The 22,332-nt window shown below is 39.6% G+C and overlaps 1 protein-coding gene across 1 annotated transcript; it reads right to left on the reverse strand.

Moving 5' to 3' along the window:
• Window positions 1–5,655: 5,655 nt before the first annotated feature.
• Window positions 5,656–22,288, reverse strand: LOC110976211 (cationic amino acid transporter 4-like). The gene is made up of 4 exons (XM_022229295.2): window positions 21,391–22,288; window positions 13,519–15,217; window positions 8,660–8,768; window positions 5,656–7,528 (listed from the first exon to the last, which is right to left on the reverse strand). The coding sequence occupies exons 2-4, from the start codon at window positions 15,205–15,207 to the stop codon at window positions 7,461–7,463; spliced, it is 1,866 nt and encodes a 621-aa protein (XP_022084987.2). The 5' UTR covers window positions 15,208–15,217; window positions 21,391–22,288; the 3' UTR covers window positions 5,656–7,460.
• Window positions 22,289–22,332: the final 44 nt, after the last annotated feature.

Raw genomic sequence — 22,332 nt, forward strand, 5'->3', positions numbered from 1 at the left:
GAACAGAGAGTCCAACTAAGTGACGAGTCTCTCGAAACTTTATTGTGTGAAGTGGAGGCAATCATGAATGGGCGACCACTGACCGAGTGTCCTAACAGTTCAGATGACCTAGATGTCCTGACTCCGAATCGTCTGCTTCTGCAACGGTCGGGCGAGAGTCTGCCTCCTGGTTTGTTTGATGAGTGGGACAAATATTCTGTCAGGCAGTGGCGACAAGTTCAGTATCTCGCGGACATATTTTGGAAGCGATGGTCAAAAGAGTACCTCCCTCTCCTTCAGGCAAGGCAAAAGTGGATCCAACCCAGGCGAAATCTGACTGTGGGAGATGTTCTCTTGGTGATGGACACGACTCCAAGAAACTTATGGGCACTTGGGAGAGTACTTGAAGTTGTCAAGGACAAGAAGGGGTTCGTTAGGAGTGCCAAGTTGAAAACAACAACTTCTACTCTAGTTGTGTCAAAGTTGTGTCTCCTAGTTGAAAGTAGTACTTAGGAGTTACCAGTACCTACTCATATTTTTGTGTTTTTACATGTTTTCCGCAGGGATAATGTTTTAAGGGTGTAATAGAGTTTGACCTCTTTGATAATTATTATGTAATTGTTAATGAAAAACAATTAGAGGGCCGATATGTAGCGGCCAAACTCATTTTTTTATTTCTAACCGATTGAGGGCGCTATAAGCGGGGACCGTAAAAACAGCACTGAAAGCAAGATGGCTCCATCACGTTTTGCATCTGACAGATTTTGATTCGCCCATCCTGCCGAAGTTTATTATACGGTTAGAGCTCTTTATTCTCAGGATTCTCATATTAAATTAAAGAATTTGATAAGTAATTACTGGGTTATTTATAGTCCTGTATAAACCGAAACTCACTCATTTAGGCCATGCTGTTACATCGGTGGAATACTTTATTGTGAATGGTAAATAATACAGAGACGCACATGGGGGGCCTACATATTGGAGCCATAGTCAAAAGTATGGGGTTTCGTATTGTCTAACTTAAATATTGGGCATCATACTCTTTTAGGGGAACTTAGATACATGTATTGGTGTCACTTAGATACACCTAAGTGCAAGTTATAATTGAGGTCAAAGCAAACATTGGGTGCATGTATATTTACACGTTCAAAGTGGGCACACATACATGTATTATTATCACCTAGACGTCGGATGTACCGTACTCTTGATTTCTGTTTGATTTTAATTTTATTTTAGTCAATCTGTGCCTGTGCATGTTCCTGTGTCTGTGCATCAAGCTGTTTACATGAACAAGAAGAGAAGCATTAAACATCTGGATCTGAAGTGCACACTATACATGTGCAGCATTGCGTGTGTATCCTTTGGCAGATTCAGTTGGGTAAGGGCAAAACCCGTTATATAAATATATAAAGTTGGCTAGAGTTTCGAGCTGATGTTCCTTTGACGCAAGACTTTGAGATGCAGTTGCCACATGCTTACGGAGTGTGGTGGACCGGATGCTGGATGCATTGTCAAGGCCAGCCTTATCTGCATATGCCCTATAATAGTCACTCCCTCGTATGTGGCCTCCCTGCCATGACAGCACCGTGCGAACAAGAAGTTGTTGTCTTGGGCTACTCAAGCTAGGTGTCTCTCCGACCAAAGCATTCAACCACGCTACTTCCTCAACACAGGAAGTTCTGCCTCTCTTGCCAACTATTTTGACAACACGGAACATCTTGCACAGCTAGCGTTCTAAATCACTCAACAGGCATTCCCCCTCCAGTTTGGCGGTGCTGTGCTGGTGGAAATCTTCAAGTTTCATTTTTTAAATCTCCCCCTCCTTCTTCGGTTGAACATGATGAGGTGACACAGAGTGACTTCATTCAATATCTGCCAAGCCGCTCTGAATGGTTTGCCGCGAGCGCCCTGGAGGAGTTGAACATCCCCGTTGTCAGCTTCATGAAGGAGCGACGACATTTAGACTACATCTGCATTTGTCGGGAGAATGGTTGAATTTGTTGTGGTTTTTCTCGGTACAGTGTTCTGTGTGCGTGTGTGGACACACGGTCTTGCCAGTTCAAGTCACACAACTGCAGAAACTCTTTCGCACGTTCCGCTTTGTGTTTTGGCCGAACCCTAGGCAGTTCCTTTAAGGACGAGTGCACACTTCTTGACACAATAACTGATCTTCAGTGGTAGTGGCGGATCTTCGTACAACTGTTTGTCTTCCCTGAAGCCAGCAATATCGTGCACGGCCTTGACAATATCAGAAAGGTGGTCCAGGTGCACAAATGATTGAAGTGATGCATTTGGTTGATGGGTGTAAAAAATACAAGTCGGGTTGGGTAAAAGTTAAAAATTAATTCACATCCCTTCAGCGCAAATCCATCCTTGAAATAGTTGTTCGCGGTACCCGCTGCTACATCTGATTAGAGCCAGCCAGTCGACACCGGCAAGCTCGGTGGTCGAGTCGTTGAGACGTCTGCACTAGTAAGCAGGGGGTCGTGGGTTCCAGTCCTACACGATTACGCTTTCACAAGCCTTTTAGGGGCATTCAGTGAGTATACAGTGTTAAAATACACGTCAGGCTGGGCAAATATCCAATATTAATTTACATCTCCTCGGCACAAATCCGTCATTGAAATAGTTGATCGGTGTTTTTTCGGAGTTGTATGACGAGTCGACCCAATTACCTCTTACGGACGTATACTCAGCCGTACTCAGTCTATTCAAACTTCTCCGCCTATGGCTGACGGGTCAACTGGCAAGAAATCAAATTGGATTATTGATTTCATTACGCTGTCTCCCTTCAACTCATTCTTATTTGGGGCGGACTAGTGGGGGAACAGGTAGCTTTTGCTTCATACTACGCAAACACCCTTGGAGGGTTATAAATCTGGCTCAAGTGACCCACATCCGCCTAACCAAACGCCATTTTAAACCCAATTTCAACACAGATAATGACTAAACAAAAGTTTTTACTTTCAGCTGGAGAAATGTGTTGCTTAAATCTGTAAAAATGGATTACGTGATGGAGCTTTTCGGACAGCATATCCCTGTTCCATTGGCAAATCCACTCTAAGAGCGGTCTAAGATCTAAATTAGCCTATCGACAGCATGGGGGGCTGGTAGGGAATCGGGACAATTCGTACCCGGGACAATTCGTACCCAGTAACACAAATGCACTTTGCATCCGGATGATAACTCCATCGATGGAATTGAAATGCGCCCTCTCACTTGCGGGAGTTTTTGACATAGAGTCTGGTCATGGTCAACGTTCTACTTGCGATGTTCTACTTGCATAACGCTTGCAATTCACAAACACGACGTTCAAACTCACACACACAAACTTGTCTGTCCATTTTAGAACACCACAGAGGACGGCTTCCAAACGCCTTGAGATCTCGGCGATCGTCATAAATGCTCACTGCAGATTCAAATTTCACTGCATTGCGAACTGAGAAGACGTCCCCAATTTACAATCGGACCTCGATTCATGGCTGTTTTTTGTCAGAATGACCCCGAGAAGAAAATTATTTTCTGTTAGAAGGGTGAAAGCCTATTTAGTTCACATGCTCGAATGAGGAATAAGAAATTCAAGGTTCATTAAAGTCTGACTTGTACTCGGTATTTTAATATAATATGAAGACAGCTCAACGTCAAATGGTTAAATCAATTTAACAAATCAGTGCGCACAGCTTTATACAATATTTAGGCCTACATACAAACTTAAATCACAACAGCAACTAATTTTTCATTCAATCAAAACCCTAACACCAGACTCAATCGAATCATATGAAACGGCAATGGTTAAAGCTTAGAATTACAATTTTAAAAGGTGGCGAGAATCCAAAATAAAATTCCCAATCAACTGCCACGCTGGTATGAAATTACATGTTATTTTGGCTTATTTTGATAGTACAGCCTTTACTCGGTACAATGTGAATGACTCATTAATTAAGTTGCCTTTGAGGATCGTTCACGTAACGTTTACGAGCCCACCTCACAGCAAACGTTCTAGTCCTTCTATCAGGAAACAGTCGCCGGTGAGACATCCACGGTCCACCGCGTACGGTTGAAAGCTGGATATCCCTTGCGGAGTTCTCCAGTCGTCAAGCTGGGTATGGTTCGGCCGCTGCTTGGATAACAGGTGCGTTGTCCCTGCGACTTGGTGGATTAGTTCCCAGTCCTTAGCGGTATGATAACCTCCGGGACAGTCAAGCACAAGCTCCACTCTAGTTGGCCATAGTCGTAGAAGAAGTCTCCTTACGCATGCATACGTTAAATGGAAAGAGTGTCTGCTCTTTTCCCGAGCGTCTCACTAGCAAAGAATCTTCAAACTTACAAGCACAAAATTCAAGATCGGAAGGGTAGGAAAATATTTCAGCCCCCTTAATAAATAAATCGGACTCAAGGCTCTGCTTGCTACTATGGCGCTCGTCGTACTCGCTTTTCTGGCTCGCTACTGCGTCATATACATGTATCAAAAACAATTACCAAGCGACGTCACACCGCCCAGAAGTCCAAAGGACCCCAAACCTATTCAAATTTTTCCCGCAACGAACATACCTTTCACCTTCTCTAAGACCTAAACCATTCAACCTTAGACCAACAAAAGATGTGACTATGTCCAACGACAACGTCAAACATAAACATGTACAAGGCTTCTGAGAGGTAAAATAGGCAGTTTTATACGCTAAAAGGAACTTTGTGACATGTTTATACATAGAGGAGCACCCTCTGCACCTTTCACAAGTACACCCACACACCCACACAAGTGTGTATTTGCCTGCAACTGGGGACCCCCTATTGTTCCTCTTTTGTTTGTACTTTAACTTTTTTAGAAGACCACCCATATGTTTTGTACACAGTTGTCAATCGGGGACCCTCTGTCAATCGGGGACCTTATTGTCCTCTATTTTTCAGGGTCCCCAATTGAATGCAGGAACAAACTCACACCCATACCTGTTTACCAAAAAAACAGAGTGTTCTCCTGTGGTTAAAGAACCTTGAGAGAAATGCTCCTTTTTCTCCAACTATGAATGATAACTCCTTCGAGCTGGATTTTGGATGATGATTTCCTGGATTGTTTCTTTTCATTTTGCCACAAATAACCCTGACCCTAAAGTGCCTTTGAAACTGTTTTTCAGAGAAGGGCAAAACATTGTGTGGGCATGTGAGAGTGCACACTACGCCATCGCACCTGCATTATTTGGACTTTTTGTGCAGAAGTCCAAACTATGTATGAAACGCTTGCACACAAGTACACACAACGTCATTGCACCCTACATTATGTGGACCTCTTTGGTGCAGATGTCCACACTATGTATCCACGCCTGCACACACACTCACACTTACATTATGCATTACTTACCTAGTGTTAACATTATTTTGTTTTCTTGCACTTAAATTAAAACAATCGATTAAAGTTCTCATTTTCTTGAACAGGGAAACACAATTTTCGGCTGAATTTCTGTAAAACGTTTCCTTCACTATTCATCTCCTTTTACGACGGATGACTCTAACCCTCAAATGCCTTTAAACCTCTTTTTCAGAGAATGTAAAACTTCCGGTGGACACGGGTAGGTCCACAGAACGTCTTTCCTTCCTGCATCGTGTGGACGTCTTTTGTTCACAACTCCACACTAGTACGAAAGGTTAGCGCACCGGAAATTGGCATCTAGTTTGGGCTCCTGTTTTTTTTACCATGCCCAGGAAGGGTTGGCTAGTTTCGAGGTAATTGTTATATATGTACTTTTTATGTGTTTTGTGCGTGCGTGCGCAAAATGTAACAAACTAACAAACGAGCAGGTCAAGGCGCTCCACGAGAGGCCCTCCGCCGGCAATTAGAGCATATCAAGTTTCGCCAAAATAATGCTATATCACAGTCCCTTACATTATCACAGTTGAAATATCTCAACAAGTGGAATCCGGTCATATCAAAATCTCAATGACGTGCAGTAGTTTGTAGTAGCTGTAGGCATGTGTACATCATCTCTTTTGTAAATTGGGGGGATCTTGAAACAAACTTCGAAGCTCAGTTACATTATATACAAAATATTGTTCATAACTGTGATCACATTCAGCATGTTCCCACGAAAATATCCACTGAAAATGTTTTAAATATCACCTATACTTGCCCAAATAGAGCGTCTAGAGTTTTTGAGAGAATAAACAACCCCATTTTGGACACCTCGCAAAACGCATTGTTTCCAGCTGGTGTTAGTTGCAGGATACTTATATCTTCTAAGGCAGGGTGGATATCTTGTATAATTATTCCAGCACCTAAATCCCTAACAGCTGGTAGTGTTGTCGTAATCAATAGTTCCCTCCACCCGAGGGACTCCTGAGGCTTGTACTTGCTTTTAAATGTAAAGTATTTTTGTTCTTAAGAAAGATGTGCATAAGGCTGTAACAAAAGCAAATCGACCAGTGCAATGGGATTGCTGCCTTGCCCCCCTCCATGAATTCTTAGTTTTTTACTAAGGAAGACTTTTGTTACATCATTGATTAGGTTGGTATCAATTCTAATCGGCCCTTCTTTTTTTAAGCAAATTGAAATCTTATAAGCATTATTCAGTATTTCTTAACCAATAAATATGCGCCAATTTTCCTTTTAAAAAGATGCTTTCATTAACATGAAACTGTTCCAATGAATAAATCAGCCTGTTTAACATGGGCTCGTGTCCTGGCTATACTTGGTTTACAATTTAAATATCACAGGCATTTGGCAATCCTGCTTTGTGGTTTGCTTTTGATTTTTGACGTTGTTAGTTCAAAACTCGCCCTTTTGGAGCAGTCATAGCGCCCTCTAGCCTATTGTTTAGAACGTTTCTGGAACAGTGGATGGCACAGGAGAATAAAGTTCTTTCAACCTGTTATCGTTACTTGTTAAAATGTAATTGCTCCTAAATTTAAAAAAATGCTTTATGTGGTGTAGAAGTTATAATACCCGATTTTGCTCTGAAATATACAGACCTTTATAGTACTACCCTACAAAGAATACGAATGTGTGATTGATTTTAAGATGTAAACACCAGCCAATTTGATTTGAAAGGAAACAGTTTGAAGAACCCTCCACCTGCCAAAAATACTACCAATATGCAGACACTTCCTGTGGAGTTAATGTGTGTAATTTAAATGATGAACTTGGTCAAACATACGTCTTTAATTGTCTTTCTGGAAGGCAATAGTTGCAAATAAGAAATCAGCACACGGAGTGCAGTTTCAATTGAGGGATTTTTCAACTTAGTAATGTATTCCGTCATCCACATCTGCGAGACCGAAAAGAAAACAGAGATTCCTGTATGTACATATTTCCGAAATAAAATATTTCAGACATAGATTTTATAAATATACATTAATAATTGACCTTAATTCCAGTAGGGTAATAAAGATATGCTTATTTTACAGAGAAGAAATAATTTCCAGTTGAATCATATCTCTATTATCTGTAAAGAATTTGTCGTTGGAGGCATAGTTTCAAGTCACTGTTAATTCTAATGGCCATCTTGTCGTGCTCCTTCAACGCTGTGCTTCATGCCATATGTGAAGTACACGAGTATTCCTGGAAAGCAAAAAAAAATTTTTCATCTTCAGTACTCAGTCAGTAGTTATCAACTAAAACCAATACCATTGAATAAAATTTGAATAAAATCTGGTACACTGCCTTCTTCAAATTCACTTGACCACAACAATTTGAATTTTCAATACTAAAAACACTGTTGCTATACCTCGTGATTCCGGGCAAGCTTTTGCTTGGTTACATTTTGCGTCATTGCCTTCAACGGAGAAGGGCACATTGGAACCAATCCATTGCAGAGATGGTGATCGCTATGCAAAAGCTTGCCCGGAACACGATGTATAGCAACAGTGTCTTTAGTCTGGGGAATTAAAATTGTTATGATCATGTGCAATCAGATACCTCAGTGTGTCAGATTTTATTCAAATTTAACTCGCAAAGGGCCTCTTTTGAACAAGATGATTATTAGAAGCTCCCTTGGCTTGTTCCTGTTTTAAACCATTCCATGTCCTTTTCCTGTGCGTTGCCGGTGCACTCACAGGTCAAGGGCCAAATATAGCTCAAAAGTCTAGCCCATTGGGCTATATTTCACCTGCATATTTGCAGAACACTATGGAATGAAAGATGGAAAAAAACTCAAAAGCTAGAGGGCATTTAAATTTACAAGCATAAAAACTTACACCGAAATCATTAAATCCCATGTAAACTTTGATAACATAATATTCAGATATAATAAGCAACAGTTTAATACGTGTGTTCCAAATAGGAAAGTTGAGGTTGATTTCCAAATTCCAAATCGTGTTCAAAAATTTTAAATAGTTAGAAGATTAATCGTGAGGCAAAATCAGAATAAGAAAGTAAACTTCTTGAGGCCTAGTTCTGAAGGTTGAAGACTAACGATTTCCATGTAAACTATACAGACCAATTTTGGATGGTAAAGCCGGATGGTAAAGTGGATATTGAATTTATTGAAGGAAATGGGTATAGTAGTTGGAAAATATTACTGCAATTTAAAAAAAATGAAACACCGGAATGTGAATTTCAAAAATATTTAAAGTTTTTATTCAGTAATACATTTGAACTCTGTGAAGAGAATTGGGATCATTGTCTGTGGGTACTTGAAACTTTTCTAAGTAGAGTTATTTCCGTCATAAGTAGTTGGTATGTGATACTTACCTAAACATGTCCACACGAGGACTTGAATGAAGGCCAAGAAGTCAAAGTGTAGCAATAGTATGGTGGTAGACAGCAAGCCGATCAGCGGTAAGAATGGCATCAATGGCACCTGTCATCAAACAAAATATACTTGTCTTTCTCTCAAAGTGCATCGAAATTTGTTTGCTTTTTTCAAAAGTTTGTTTGATTGATGGTTTCATGCTGAGTTGATTAATGGTTTTTATTTCTACTAAAATTAGAATATCCTGATATCTAAATGCATCGTTATCTTAATAGTGTCTTGCGTTTCACAAATGCTTGCTTACATTGCCGGTCTATTGAGTCCAAGGCACATGGTGAACACGGAAGTAAGTTACGCAAAACGTCCTCTGGCTTCCAGAATCAAACCATTACTGTGGCGACTGCACATTCGCACACAAGGTGGCGTTAAATACCACTTCGACCAGTGGACCTAAAACATAATCATGTCACACGTTCTTTACATTGCGTTTTCCTATGGGACATCCGTGGATCGTGTCCCACCCCATTGCCAAAGGAAAGCGCACATGTAAACGAAGTGTGACTTTATTAAGTAACAGTTCTATAGGATACCGAAGTAACTACGTCACGCTTAAAATAATGTGTGTAAAAGGCATTAGCCCGACAACCAGCGCGTGAACCAACATGTGCGCACTCCATTCGTTTGCACTATATTATCTGGGCACTGTTGAATTTTAGCAAAGATTGCATAAGGAGAAGATTGGCCACTCCATGTTTAAAAGTAGCCTGGTTCCCAAACCAAGATTTCCTGACGAATTCGATAAAATCTTGGGTTAGGCATTACCCACAGATATAAATAGATCACCAATAGGTCATCACAAGAAAAGCGCCGGTTGGATCCCATGTTTCGAAGTTCACACAGGCTGTCAATGTTGACTGTCACTTTGAAACATGGCAGGAACTCAAAAAGGCGTTGGAAAGGAGCAACACTGCGTTGTATGTGGACAGCAAGCAAAAGAAAAAAATACGTGTACATCTCATTTTGCATTCAGACACAGCCAAAAAACCCGAACACAAATGATGCTATCCATCAATAATTCTTTGTGAATATAGAATGATTTATAAAATTGAAGAATCAAATGAAACATTATTCTTCTCAGTTAAAGCCTTTGTTTGGCTTTCAAAGTTGACGTATATCAAAAACAGCTTATTGAAAATGCTCTTAATTTTGCTTTACTGTCTAATTAAGTCTTTTCATTCAATAAAAAATAAATTACCTGACTGTGTTTAATTATTTCAGCACAGATCGGCTAGGTAGGCCGAAGCAAGTTTATTTTTATGTATTAATCTAACCGAGCTGTTGCTTTAGAGTAATCTCCACATTCAAAATATTTTATATAAGGATATCAATATTGTGATTTCTTTTTATTTTATACATTTGGAAATATATACTGCGAATGAAAAGTAGAATCAGAAAACTGCCTTTTACTTAACTTTATATCACATAATGAATGTTTTTCATTCGTGGACAGCAGTTGTGGGGGGTCAGTTGGGTACAATGTTACCTTTGCGACAATAATAACAAAAGGTCACATTAATATGCATAAGTATAATAATAATATGATATCAATATGAATAGGAACGAGGTGAAGGGTGAAAAATTCTGGCACAGGTTGACCTTTGGTAAGGGATAGGCATAAGGTCAGAAAGTCTGCCACAGGTTGACCCGGTGTATGGGATAAAATAGGAATAAGGCATAGCAAGGGGTAAATTTTTGGGGGCACAATTTGACCTTGCGTATGAAATGATGACATAACATGACGGGAGGTCCTGGCCCACCAGGATATACCAGGCAAGATATGGGACGTAGGGGTACCCCCTACCCTTACATGTCAAATCCCTATACACGCTCTAGACTATTGTTACCTAACACTTCCCCCCCCCCAGAAGTCTGTAAAGAATTCCTGAGATTCCGATCAAACAATGACCAACACAAAAGCGGGGGGGGGTTCTCCGTCCCATATCTCGCTTCAAACGCACCAGGAGATCTAATTAAGGAGTAGGAAGCGATAATCCTTACACAATAGACAGCTCGTGCCGCCGGGTAATGAGAGGGATAATTCCTAGACGATGGACTGTACATAGTGGGTGAGCTGTGTCGGTGGACTATTGTGTTAGTCATCGTTGATTTTTTACAATAATTATCTTAGCGATTTTAAGAATACTTACAAATAGGTCATTTGAGAGACATTTTGTTGTACATTTTTCTGCATTAGGGAGACCTTGTCTCCCTTTTAGGGAGACATTTCAGTGTCTCCCTATTTTCAAACTACCACAAGGAGGCCGAATTTTACCGTCTTTATTTTGAGAGTTGATAGTTTAGGGCCTGAAATAAAAACATACAAAGTTTGGTTCACATCAGATTAGGGAATATTGAATTATGAGACAGTAAAGTTGGAAATATTTTGTGCACGTTCTCATGGAAATGTCTCCCTAATGACCTATAGCGGTAATTTGAATTGCTACAAGGGTGATTACCGGAAGTTTGTTAACTTTGAAATCAGAGGCATTACATGTACTAATTCTTCCTGGAACCATTTGTGTCTACACACTGTTGTCTTTGAACTTGACAGGAACTGGACAGGCACTCCTTATAGTTGTCAAAAAAAGTCTTCACTGCACCGAGGGTCTTTCTGCTTGCCTTCTGCCTGGCTTGATCTTCATCCATGCCTTCGTTGACGTACTTGTCATACTTTCCATCCCACATCCCCCTATGTGTTTCTCTCGCTTCAGCCAGGCAATCTTGGTAGGCGGCATTGTCTTCCAAATCTGAACTGTCTTCATCCGAGGTTTCGTCATCGACCTCTTCAACAGAATCCGAGTTTTCGTCAACTTCATTCGTGTCTGATTCCTCCTCAACATGGATATTTTCCATGTGCCTTTCTAGATTAAACTTCCGTCTGAAGCATTTGTCACACTGGTGACAAGCATAGGGCTTGGCTGCATAAATACCATTCTTGTTGACCCTGCGAAGGATGACCTTTAAATGACACGAAACAAATGAATTCGTTCCATATATCTTAAATATACATGTATTTACAACTTCTGATTTGTATATTTCATTGTTTATTTTGTCATTGGTTTACTGCTCAAATTGGTCTTTTTATTTCTCAAACTGCTTTTTGTATTGCTCTTTTACTCGTTTTCTTACTCTTTTACTCTTTTCATTGTTCAAATTGTTCTTTTTATCATTCAAATTGAATTTTTATGGTGTAAATTGATATTTTCATTGTTAAAATACACTCTTTTCATTGCTCAAACAGATCTTTTATTTTTATTGTTCAAAATGAACTTTGTATTTTTCTATTGGTCCTTTTATTGTATAAATTGGTCTTTTTAATGTATAAATTGCTGTTTTTATTGTTCAAATTCCTCCGTTTATTGCTCAAATTGTTCTTTTTATTGCTTTTTTGTATAAAAGTCCATCTAGTAAAAAAATGTAATTGGACTATGTAGGTTTGCAGTTTACTCCCCCCCCGCAATAAAAAGGCCAATTTGAACAATAAAAAGAGCATTATTAAAAGAGCAAAATACCGCCAGAGCCTAACCCATATACATATACAGGATAACCACTGTAGAACGCTGTAGTTGAAAGGAGTAAAAATTCAGCTAGGAACAACAGAGCCTTCTTCCCGTATCGATCAAATCTTGGTAGCCATAGTAAGCTAAACGCAAGACCGTTAGCACGTGGGCGCCCTCTCTCCTTTAGTGTCCAAAGGTTAAGTTGGAACAACGCTCACTTCCAACGTACACAATGTAATCATTAACACAATAGTCCACCGACACAGCTCACCCACTATGTACAGTCCATCGTCTAGGGATTATTCCTCTCATTAACCGGCGGCACAAGCTTTCTATTTTGTTGGGATGATCGCTTCCTACTCCTTAATTAATTACCTTAGGATCTCCTGGTGGGCCAGGACCTCCCAGTCAGTATGACTCATCCTCTTTCATCATTTTATGTCATACTTTCATAATCGAGGTTAAATTGTGCCAAAAAATTTACCCCTTGCTATGCCTTATTCCTATTTTATCCCAAACACCAGGCTCAACCTGTGCCAGACTGTCTTACCTTATGCCATTCCCTTACCAAAGGTCCACCTGTGCCAGAATTTTTCACCGTACACCTCATTCCTATTCATATCGATATCATATTATTATTATACTTATGCATAGGTCAAACTCTACCCAACTAACCCCCCCCCACTACTGACAGCTCCTGGAAAGTACTTGAAATCGTTCGATTCTCTGTTTAGCTGACTAATAACTCTATAAAATTTAAATGTTTATAATTTGGTTTATTCATAAATTGCCTTATCTTTTAAAAATTCATCTCTGGATGGTGTTGTCATATTTGTTTCCCTTTTCCGCGCCCACGTTTAAGTATACCTGTCGCAAGTAGCGCACCTCCGTATCCCAATTTATTGACACCATCGTGTTTCACAGATCACCGTACAAAAAGATACTTTGAAGACACTTTTGATATTTTTCGACTCAGCAATACCTGTATTAAACTCCCAAGGCAATTCCCTGGGAGAAACTGTTCATTTAAAAAAAAAGACTTACGCATTTGTAGGAGTGTTTACATCTCCAACAAGGAGAAGGGGCAATTTTCCTGTAGCTTTCACATTAACTGGCGATTGGGGGGTCTATTTCCTTTCCTTCCAAAACAGGTTAAGAAGCCCCAAACTTACTCTCAATCCCCTAAAAGCCATAAATGGTTACAAACGGAAAATCTCAATCATTTAACCTGGGAAAGAAATGCCCCCTTAGATATAAAAATACATATAGGCTCTGGAACAGCCCTTGAAGTTTCTTACCTTAAAAGGGAGTTCGTCCCTATATTGCGGGAGAAGCAATAAAGGAAAGCATGCGATGAGACACAGAACACCGCAGATGACAATCCATAGTACTAAAGAAGAGTCACTGGCTTGTGAAAAGTCCTCCAGAGTGAAGGTTAGCAATCCCACAAAGAGGAATTCAAAGGTGATATGCAAGCATAAAGACAGGATCACAGATCTAGTTGGATGATTTCTGATCCACTGAAAGAGGACAGTTGAGGCCTTCTTGATCAAAGATGGAGGCGATGGGGGATCGCTTCGAGCGTTATTGTCACCAGTAAAGGTTTCCTGCATTTGATCCAGCAAACCCTTCAATTCTAGGTTACTGTGGTGTCGATTTACATGTGGTACAGACGAACCTTCAGTGCCACAACTTTCATCTTTGCTTTCCACTTCCATGTATTCACTTTGTATAGTGGGATTGTAACGCAGAATGACTGCCGCAAATATAACGCCGACCGTCTCCAGCGTAAATAGCATAGACGGTACCTGAATTAAAAATTTGATATCAATAAGCACGCCTAGAACTAATGAAAGGCATGCCCCAAGAAAGTTAGCCAGCAAGGGTGTCTTTGTTGTCTCACTGGTCTTGGACAACATGGCGGGCAGAAGGCCGTCCCTTGACATTGGATAAATGAAGCGAGTCGAACTGTAAGCGAAGTTAAGAGCTCCTCCCGTTACACTGCACAGTGCGCTGATAGCTACAATGTACTTCATCCAGTGTAAACCATCAAGTTCGTCAAATACCGCTTCAAACGGAGATTTGAGATCGATGTTGCTGTATTCCGCTAATACAGTGATTGAGAGGGATCCAGCCAAATATACCAGCATGCTGATAGCAACTGCAGCCAACAGTCCCATCAGGAGATCCTTCGTTTGATCCTTCGCTTCCTCGGCACAAAGTGCGATGGTTTCGAACCCAGCATAACCTAAATAAGCAGTGAATACACTTGCTACAACCTCATCAAGTCCAACTCCCCGAGGAGCAAAACCATGCTCAACAAGGTAAAAGAAATTTGCGTGAATCATCGCCACAATGAAAACAAAAGTCAGAGTTAATAAGGTCGACAGCACGAACACATTGTTAACCTTGGAGAATACGTTCGTGCCGAATGATACAAGAGCATTAGACGCGAGAATCACTAATCCAGCGACAAAATCGGGATAGCTGCTAAGAAGAGGGGCATCCCATTCCTCACCCCCAAGAACAAACTCGATAGTAGCATTTTGTATGTAGCCTCCTGTAGCCTCGTCTAAATAGCCACTCCAAACTTGCGCTATTAAAGCAACCCCAAGGATTCGCGTCGCTACACCACCCCAACCAATCAAGAAAGCCACCATTTCTCCAAGTGTCGCATACGCGAACGCGTAAGCCGCTCCTGTTTCAGGAATCTGCAAGGCGCACTCAGTGCAGCACAGCCCAGCTAACAAAGCAATCAGTCCAGAGATGAAGAAAGCCAGAAGAGAAATCGGTCCTGCCACCACTCCTACAAGCTGTCCAGGCAAAAGAAAAACGCCGGATCCAATCATACTTCCAACACCGATCATCGTTAAGTCAACTGCGCCAAGGCATCGATCCAGAGGTGCTGAACTCACTCTCCTTTGTACAGGTTTCCTGCGACATGCTGAGCCAACAATTTCTTGGAACCACCGCAGAGGACCCATCATGGACTGAGGGCTGTGATTAAAAAAATGCAGATTGTTTACCAATTGTGGGGATGTTCATTAGACTGGGCATTCGACCACTGTGGCAGCAATTTGTTTCAGACTTTGCAATCGGTTACTTTTTTATTTGTGTCCAGTACCTTTGCAAAATAATGACCAAGTCACTTTTAAGCGGCTTCAACTTTGGAACTCAGGCTAAAATGGGAAAAATGAGCGTTTTAATGTTAAACGGATCATGGTGGTTACAAACTTTTCCGACGTCTTCCAGGATTTAACTCTTAATTTGGTTTCTTGTGGGGTTATCTGGGAAATCACCATACTGCCCAATACACTAGTAATCAGAAGGTACATAGTAATAGTAAAGGAAAAGTAAAGACAGCTTTGGAGTCTTTCAAAACTCGTCCAAGACTGGTTGTAGACATCATTGCCTGTCTGAGTTGCTGGGTTCCGAGCTATATTCCCGCATTGCACTGCGAAGCAGTGCCAAGATAGGCCGGTCCCAAAACGCGAAACGTAATACAGCTGCTCATGGAATTGGGTGCCGCTTAAGCTGGGCAAGGGAAAACTTTCGCCCAACCTCAACGTGTCTATGGAAAAAAGGGTGCTCCACCATTAATTGCACCAGAAATAAAGGAAATAAAGAAATAAAGTCTTGATTGGAGAAAGTTGTGATATTTTATCGATTTTTCTGGGACAGACGTGTGCGGATGTTGTCATTAGCCGATATTGTCGCGTTTTGTAAATATTTTTGTAAAAAAGAAAAATCAGGCCTGGGCCAAAATGGTGCAAGCTTGTAATTTTGAAAACCTTTTAAAGTATTAGTAATCATCCCTCCTTGTTCCCTGTTATACAATCCGTCTGGCACAACCGACAACATTTCAAGCATAATCTACGATTGTTTAAATGAGACATAATTTAGTTAGCATATATATGAACACTATCTGACATGCACAGCAACTTGGTTACTTGATAAAAGTCACAGAATGTAACAGAATGAGCCTCAGGTTTTACTCAGAAATCAATGTCACAGGACGAAATAAAGAAGTCACCATCATTATTTTTCAATAATGTGTATGGAGAGTCAGTAAGGATGGCATCCCTATACAGAAACCACTCCTGCACATCATTTTGACAAAACAGGTGTTCACTTTGTCATTGGTTGTTTAAAATGTTGTCCATTCACGGATCATTTTTGCTTGGCGGAGAGTGCTCTTGTGTGTGACTTTTGATTCAGTAACCAAGTTGCTGTGCATGTCAGTTTCTTCTTTGTTATAAAAATAATCACTGGCTTTTGAGCATGTAATTAGTAAAAGGTATTGCAGCATACCTGTGTACAAAAATTGTTTTTTTCTATAGCGTGAATTTTTATGTGTGGCCTTTGTCAGAGGTGAAAAGTTTCTTTTGCTGTTCAGTGTATATTACGATAAATTCCACGCAACAGTTTGCTTTCGGAGAAAAATATTAACATGTAATTTTGGTCGTGGTTAGGGTTTACTGTCATATAAAATAAAATGGTGCAGTGCTTTGCAGGTCATTTATGAAGTCGCAGAGTTACATTGTATCCATAATGTCGAGTTTGATATTTTTCCACCCCCTCCTTTTTATTTTTTCCCATTCTTTCTATCAATTTTCTGTTCCAATTATTCATATAAACTGTCCCATTCTTGTGAGTATAATAATTTGATTTTATCGCAATTTTTGATGTGATATAAATATTTCCATTTAAATCTTATCAATTTCAAACTTGGTAAAATAATTAACCATCATCAGAAGATGTGCCCCGAAACTTTTTGTAATCGTGACGTCATCAGGAGTCCCTTGACCTCAATTCAAAATTTTATTCTTTACAGTCTAATAACTAGTAAACTATTGAACCGATTTAACTCAAATTTGGTATGCAGGGACGTGTTATAGATGAAAATTAATATCTTGACCTCGTGTGACCTCCAATTCCAGTTTGACTGGAAGTTGTATTTGACAACAAAAATCGTCATATCTCATGAACTTTAATTCCGATCAATTTCAAACTTGGTATAATAATTAACCATGATCAGAAAATGAGCCTCGAAACTTTTGTATTTTGACGTCATCAGAAGTCACGTGACCTCTTTACAGCATAATAACTAATAAACTATTTGACCGATTTAACTCAAATTTGGTATGCACATAGTCAGGGACGTGTTATAGATAAAAACTAATTTCTTGACCTCATGTTACCTCTACTTCTGGTTTGACCGGAAGTTGTATTTTAACACACAAATCGTCATATCTCATGCACTCTACGTTCAATTGCAGTAATGCAATTGTTTGTAAACTTAAAATGATACTCGTTGACAGTCTTCAAAAGACAATAAAAAACATTTTGGGAACAGCTATGTATTCACAAACACCACCTCTAACTTTCATTTTTTTTTCTACTTTTTTATTCTACAAGGCACTTTGACAATTATTTTAAGCCTAATCAATTTCAAACTTGGAATGGTAATTAACCATCATTAGAAGAAGTGCCCCGAAATTTTTGGAATCGTGACGTCATCATGCGTCACGTGACCTCAATTCAAACGTTCATTCTTCACAGTCTAATAACTAGTAAACTATTCGACAGATTTAACTCAAATTTGGTTTGTATATAGTCAGTGACGTGTTACAGAAGAAAATTGATATCTTAACCTCATGTGACCTCTACTTCCGGTTTGACCGGAAGTTTTATTTTTGAAACACAAATTATTATATCTCATGAACTAAATGCTCGATATTCATCAGACTTATACCTATGAAGAACCCTTATGCACAGATGGTTCTAGAAACATGACGCCATAATGACGTCATGAAGTAATTTATTATTTATTTTTACACGTTTCGAGGCACTTTTTTGTAACTTAGCAAAATTCCATCGTCATCAAAGTTACACGAAGCACTCACCATAAAGCGATAATACGTAAATATTTGGTCATGATGACGTCATCAAGTGATTTATTATTAAAATTTGAATATTTAAATATTCCATTACTTTCGGTGGGGCATAGCATTCTTCAAATCATAAAGTGATGTAGTTACGGTCGACATCGTATTTTGTCCAATACCGATATATCGCTTTCATAACGACATTTTCGAAATGTCAAATGTTGTTAATTTTGCATGGATTCTACTCTTTGTTTGCTCAAAGAATGTGGCTGACACCGGATCTACGTAGGGACGTACTAAGTCGTGAACCCCAAACACGACGGGTGATGAAGTCAATGACAAACCAGACCCTTAATTTACAGATCTCACACAGCGTATGCCACTGTACACGGGAGTGGTTTCGGATTGTGTATCATACAGTACAACTTTCTAGTCAGTTACAAGTGAAATTCATTTTTGCGCCAGAATGTCCAGGATAGTGCAACAGAATCATCGATAGTAGTCCTGTACTCTCTTTCTTAAATATACATAGAAAATCTGAAATATGCAATCAATTATTGTTATGTTAGATATTATCAAAGACTTTTTTGAGTGGCAATGCATGTTTATGATTATGCAAATAAGGGGGAGTTTGCAGACCGATGTCAACAGAGAAAACACTCTTCAAGGCCCTATTTCTCCTGAAGTAGATGTCCAATCTTGCAGATATCTTCAAAAGCGAGCAATTTAGAGGAATATTGACCTTATGTGATGATGACGAGATAAATCACGACACTAAAGGTGCACTTTTTAGGGCCCTATATCTCCTGAAATAGCCTTCCTGTGGGGTTTTTATGTTGCAGAAATCGTGAAAAGGAGTGTTTTAATGGAATATTGACCGTATGTGATGACGTCATCAGGAGACAAGTCACGGGACATTAAATGTGCACTCTTTAAGGCCCTATATCTCCTGAAGTAGATATCCGATCGGCTTCTAATCTTGCAGATATCTTAAAACGGGAGGGCGTTAGAGGAATATTGACCGTATGTGATGATGACGTCATCAGGGGAGAAGTCACGTGACATTAAAGGTATACATTTTAAGGCCCTATATCTCCTGAAGCAAATGTCTGATCGGGTTCAAATCTTCCAGATATCTTGGAAAGGGAGTGCGTTAGAGGAATATTGACCTTACGGGATGATGACGTCATCAGGAGACAAGTCGCGTGACATTAAATGTGCACTCTTTAAGGCAGTATATCTCCTGAACTACAGGTTCCATCGGGTTCAAATCTTGCGGATATCTTGAAAGAGATGTGTTATATACGAAAAATGACTTGATGTAATGATGCCGTAGTTATTCAAATGTATAAAAGAATGCAAAAAGCCCTTTGTTCTGTTGTCAAACAGACAGATAAGCTCTCGTTTTTAATCCAATTAATCACAAACGTATGATACTCATTGACAGTCATCAAAAGACAATAAAAAAACCTTTTGGGAACAGCTATGTGTTTGTTCACAAACAAATTTTCTCTAGTTGTTATTTTGTTTTTATTTCATGACTTTATCCCATTTCCCTTGTTATTGGCAGTATACTGCTGTGGGTTGGGAGATAATGAAATGAGTAGACCGGTCGTTGTAGGGCCAATATTTATAGCGTTGTGTTTAGTATACCGCCACAGGGTGCTTTCTTTTTACTTCAAGTTGTTGATTGTTTGTTTCTCTGAGCCAGTTTTCGTTTGCTATGGTTTTTGAATATCGGTTTTCGTCACACTGGTTGGTGATTGCGATTTTGTGTCAAAACGTCCATGCTTTTCTTTGTGCTTTCCAGGTTCTTCGGGCTGGGGGCGAGGGTGATCAATAGAAGCTATTTCGTTTTGTCCTTGACAATGTCCGAAATATATTTGCATCACTCCAGTGAACAGCTCCGGGATATTTGGTTCACTGCATAGGCATTGACACGTGCCTTCCGTTTGCATGGTTGCTGATTTTTCAGTCCGGGTGGTGGAGTCTCTTCGTGGTTTTGTGTGTGTTTTGGTTTTGTTTGTTAGGCCTACTTTTCTTTTTCTTCTGGGGGTTTAGTTAGATTGGTTCTCAAAGCCGCAGGTGCTTGTCCATCTCTCCTTTTAATTATAACTGTAGTCACAGTTAGGGGGTTAAAAATTATTTTCTATTTTCTTCCTATTAAAAGCATCAACCATCAACATCAACCTGTAAGCACAATTACGAACAATTCTAGAAAACTTGTAAAACATATAGCTGTGTATTTGTGCACTTTGGTCGATTTGCAACTGATGCATCAGTTATATATTCCAACAGTGCAAGCCCAAATTTCAAATGAAGCGAATCCGCAGGCTTTATTTGGACATGCCTGCGAGATCTACCATATTAGCCCGACGCAACGCAGAGTCGGACTCGTGCTTGTTCCTGAATGGCCTTACCTTTTTGAAATGCCGAACTGCATATTGATTTTTCGAACCTACAGAGCAAATTTTACATGATTCATAGCTGACAACGGTATAGAACCACTTAATACAGTACCATTTCCATGCATGTTGTTCGCGTGGGATTTACAGCAATAACTCACACGTGCACGGGAGCTGCCATACTGAGAAAACTTTCTAATCACGCACACCAGGAATAATAGTGACCCTTGATATATACAGACTGTGTGAAAATCTAAATTATTCATGAGCAGTGTACATGTATTAATTAAAGCCAGTGCGGTTCCACCTTACAAATACATGTATATCACACATGTACAGTACATGTACATGTACATTTTGTACATACACATTTCCAGCGGGGCGTTGTTGGGTATAAATTGGACTGGACAATTGTAACGAAGAGTAACTTTCTTGTGTCTGCCTAGTTTAATTCTAAGTCCGTAATTGGGTGATTTGCGTTATTCGCTGCAGTCAAAACTCTGAAATGGTTGCTAATGAACATCTCTGTTAGTGTTGATGGACTGCATGCCTTCTATTTTTCTGAGTTTCATCTAAAATTACAGATCTGGAAATTTACTCGAGGTTGAAAATTGTACTCACACAAATTGAGATCTAAATGATTTGGTGAAAGTGCATTAACAAAAGAAAAGCAACTGGGGGTTTGGGCTAAAGAGCTTGGAAGTGTTTGGTACCAATTAGAGAAATAAAATTATTGAAAGCAATGACCCTATGCAAACCTTTTATCAAATAAAAATTTTTAAATTAGGTGAGTGTATAACGTCAAATACAACTGAATGCATTATCTTGGTCAAACCAAACTTCTGGATATTTGCAACATAGAAGAGGAATTACTTACCTCTTGTTAACTTGCTTGCTTTCCTTCAAGTGCTGTTACGTCTTTGCCGACAAGGTTGTTCAGTGTGTAGCCTTCTACTACCACCAACATACGCAATCAATCTGTTTAACGTCCTAATTAAATTACCTGTAATAATTTCGCATAGTTGTGCCCTTAAAAAACATTGGCCGTGCATCACTTCGTGAAAGCAGTGACAATATAAATTTTGTTGTGGGTAGATCTGCTTATAAGCAGTGTCGAAACAAACGTGAAGCAGTCCAGCGTGTAATTATTCGTGCACATATCGATACTAAAGTAACCGATGGCCCATAACCTTATCCATAAGTCACATAATTGTAATATCTAAAGTTCTTTCTGCAAACTGTGCTCTCAGCCTGAAACCTTGGTAAGTCAAGTAGTAAGCATGCAAAACAAAGAGAAAACTGGAACGGCAAAGCCGCCATGGCTCGCTGCTTGTCATGAATTTAAATTTCTCGCTTGCAATAACAGGAAAGAGACATATAAGTTATACAAATACAGTTAGGCCTACTAAATTAAACAAGAAAATACTATTAAAGCTTCATCAAAATTTTTTAACAAGATTGGTTGACATACGACTGCAATGCAGATGTACAAGCTATTATATCGACCTGAGCAGTACAATTCGTTATACTCTGGGAGAAAAATAAAGACCTAGTTACCGGTAGTGCTGTGTGCAGCTGTGTGCTGAAAGGCGCCTGTCAGTTAAAAGTAAATCAACAAAAACTACCACCAAGGGAAATACAGGTACAAAGACCTGAATGATTATAAAAATATTGCTTTTGTGAGCTTGATGGATGATGCATAATTAGAATTTCTCCCAAGTACATGTAAAGTTCTTAACTTTGTATCCGACCCCATCATCCTATCCAATTTCTAATCCACCCCCTCCCCATCATCCTATCCATTTCCTAATCACCCCTC

Source organism: Acanthaster planci, linkage group LG07, assembly GCF_054643075.1.
Source record: "Acanthaster planci isolate LZ-2023a linkage group LG07, COTS_SCS, whole genome shotgun sequence".
NCBI classification, from domain to species: Eukaryota; Metazoa; Echinodermata; class Asteroidea; order Valvatida; family Acanthasteridae; genus Acanthaster; species Acanthaster planci.

Excerpts from the sequence above, each read along its gene's own strand:
- LOC110976211 (XM_022229295.2), bottom strand. The coding sequence starts at position 15,207 with ATGATGGGTCCTCTGCGGTGGTTCCAAGAAATTGTTGGCTCAGCATGT. Across the intron at positions 8,769-13,518 it reads GGGACGAACTCCCTTTTAAG|GTGCCATTGATGCCATTCTT; the intron begins GTAAGAAACTTC and ends GTTTGATGACAG. Across the intron at positions 7,529-8,659 it reads CCTCGTGTGGACATGTTTAG|GAATACTCGTGTACTTCACA; the intron begins GTAAGTATCACA and ends TTTGCTTTCCAG.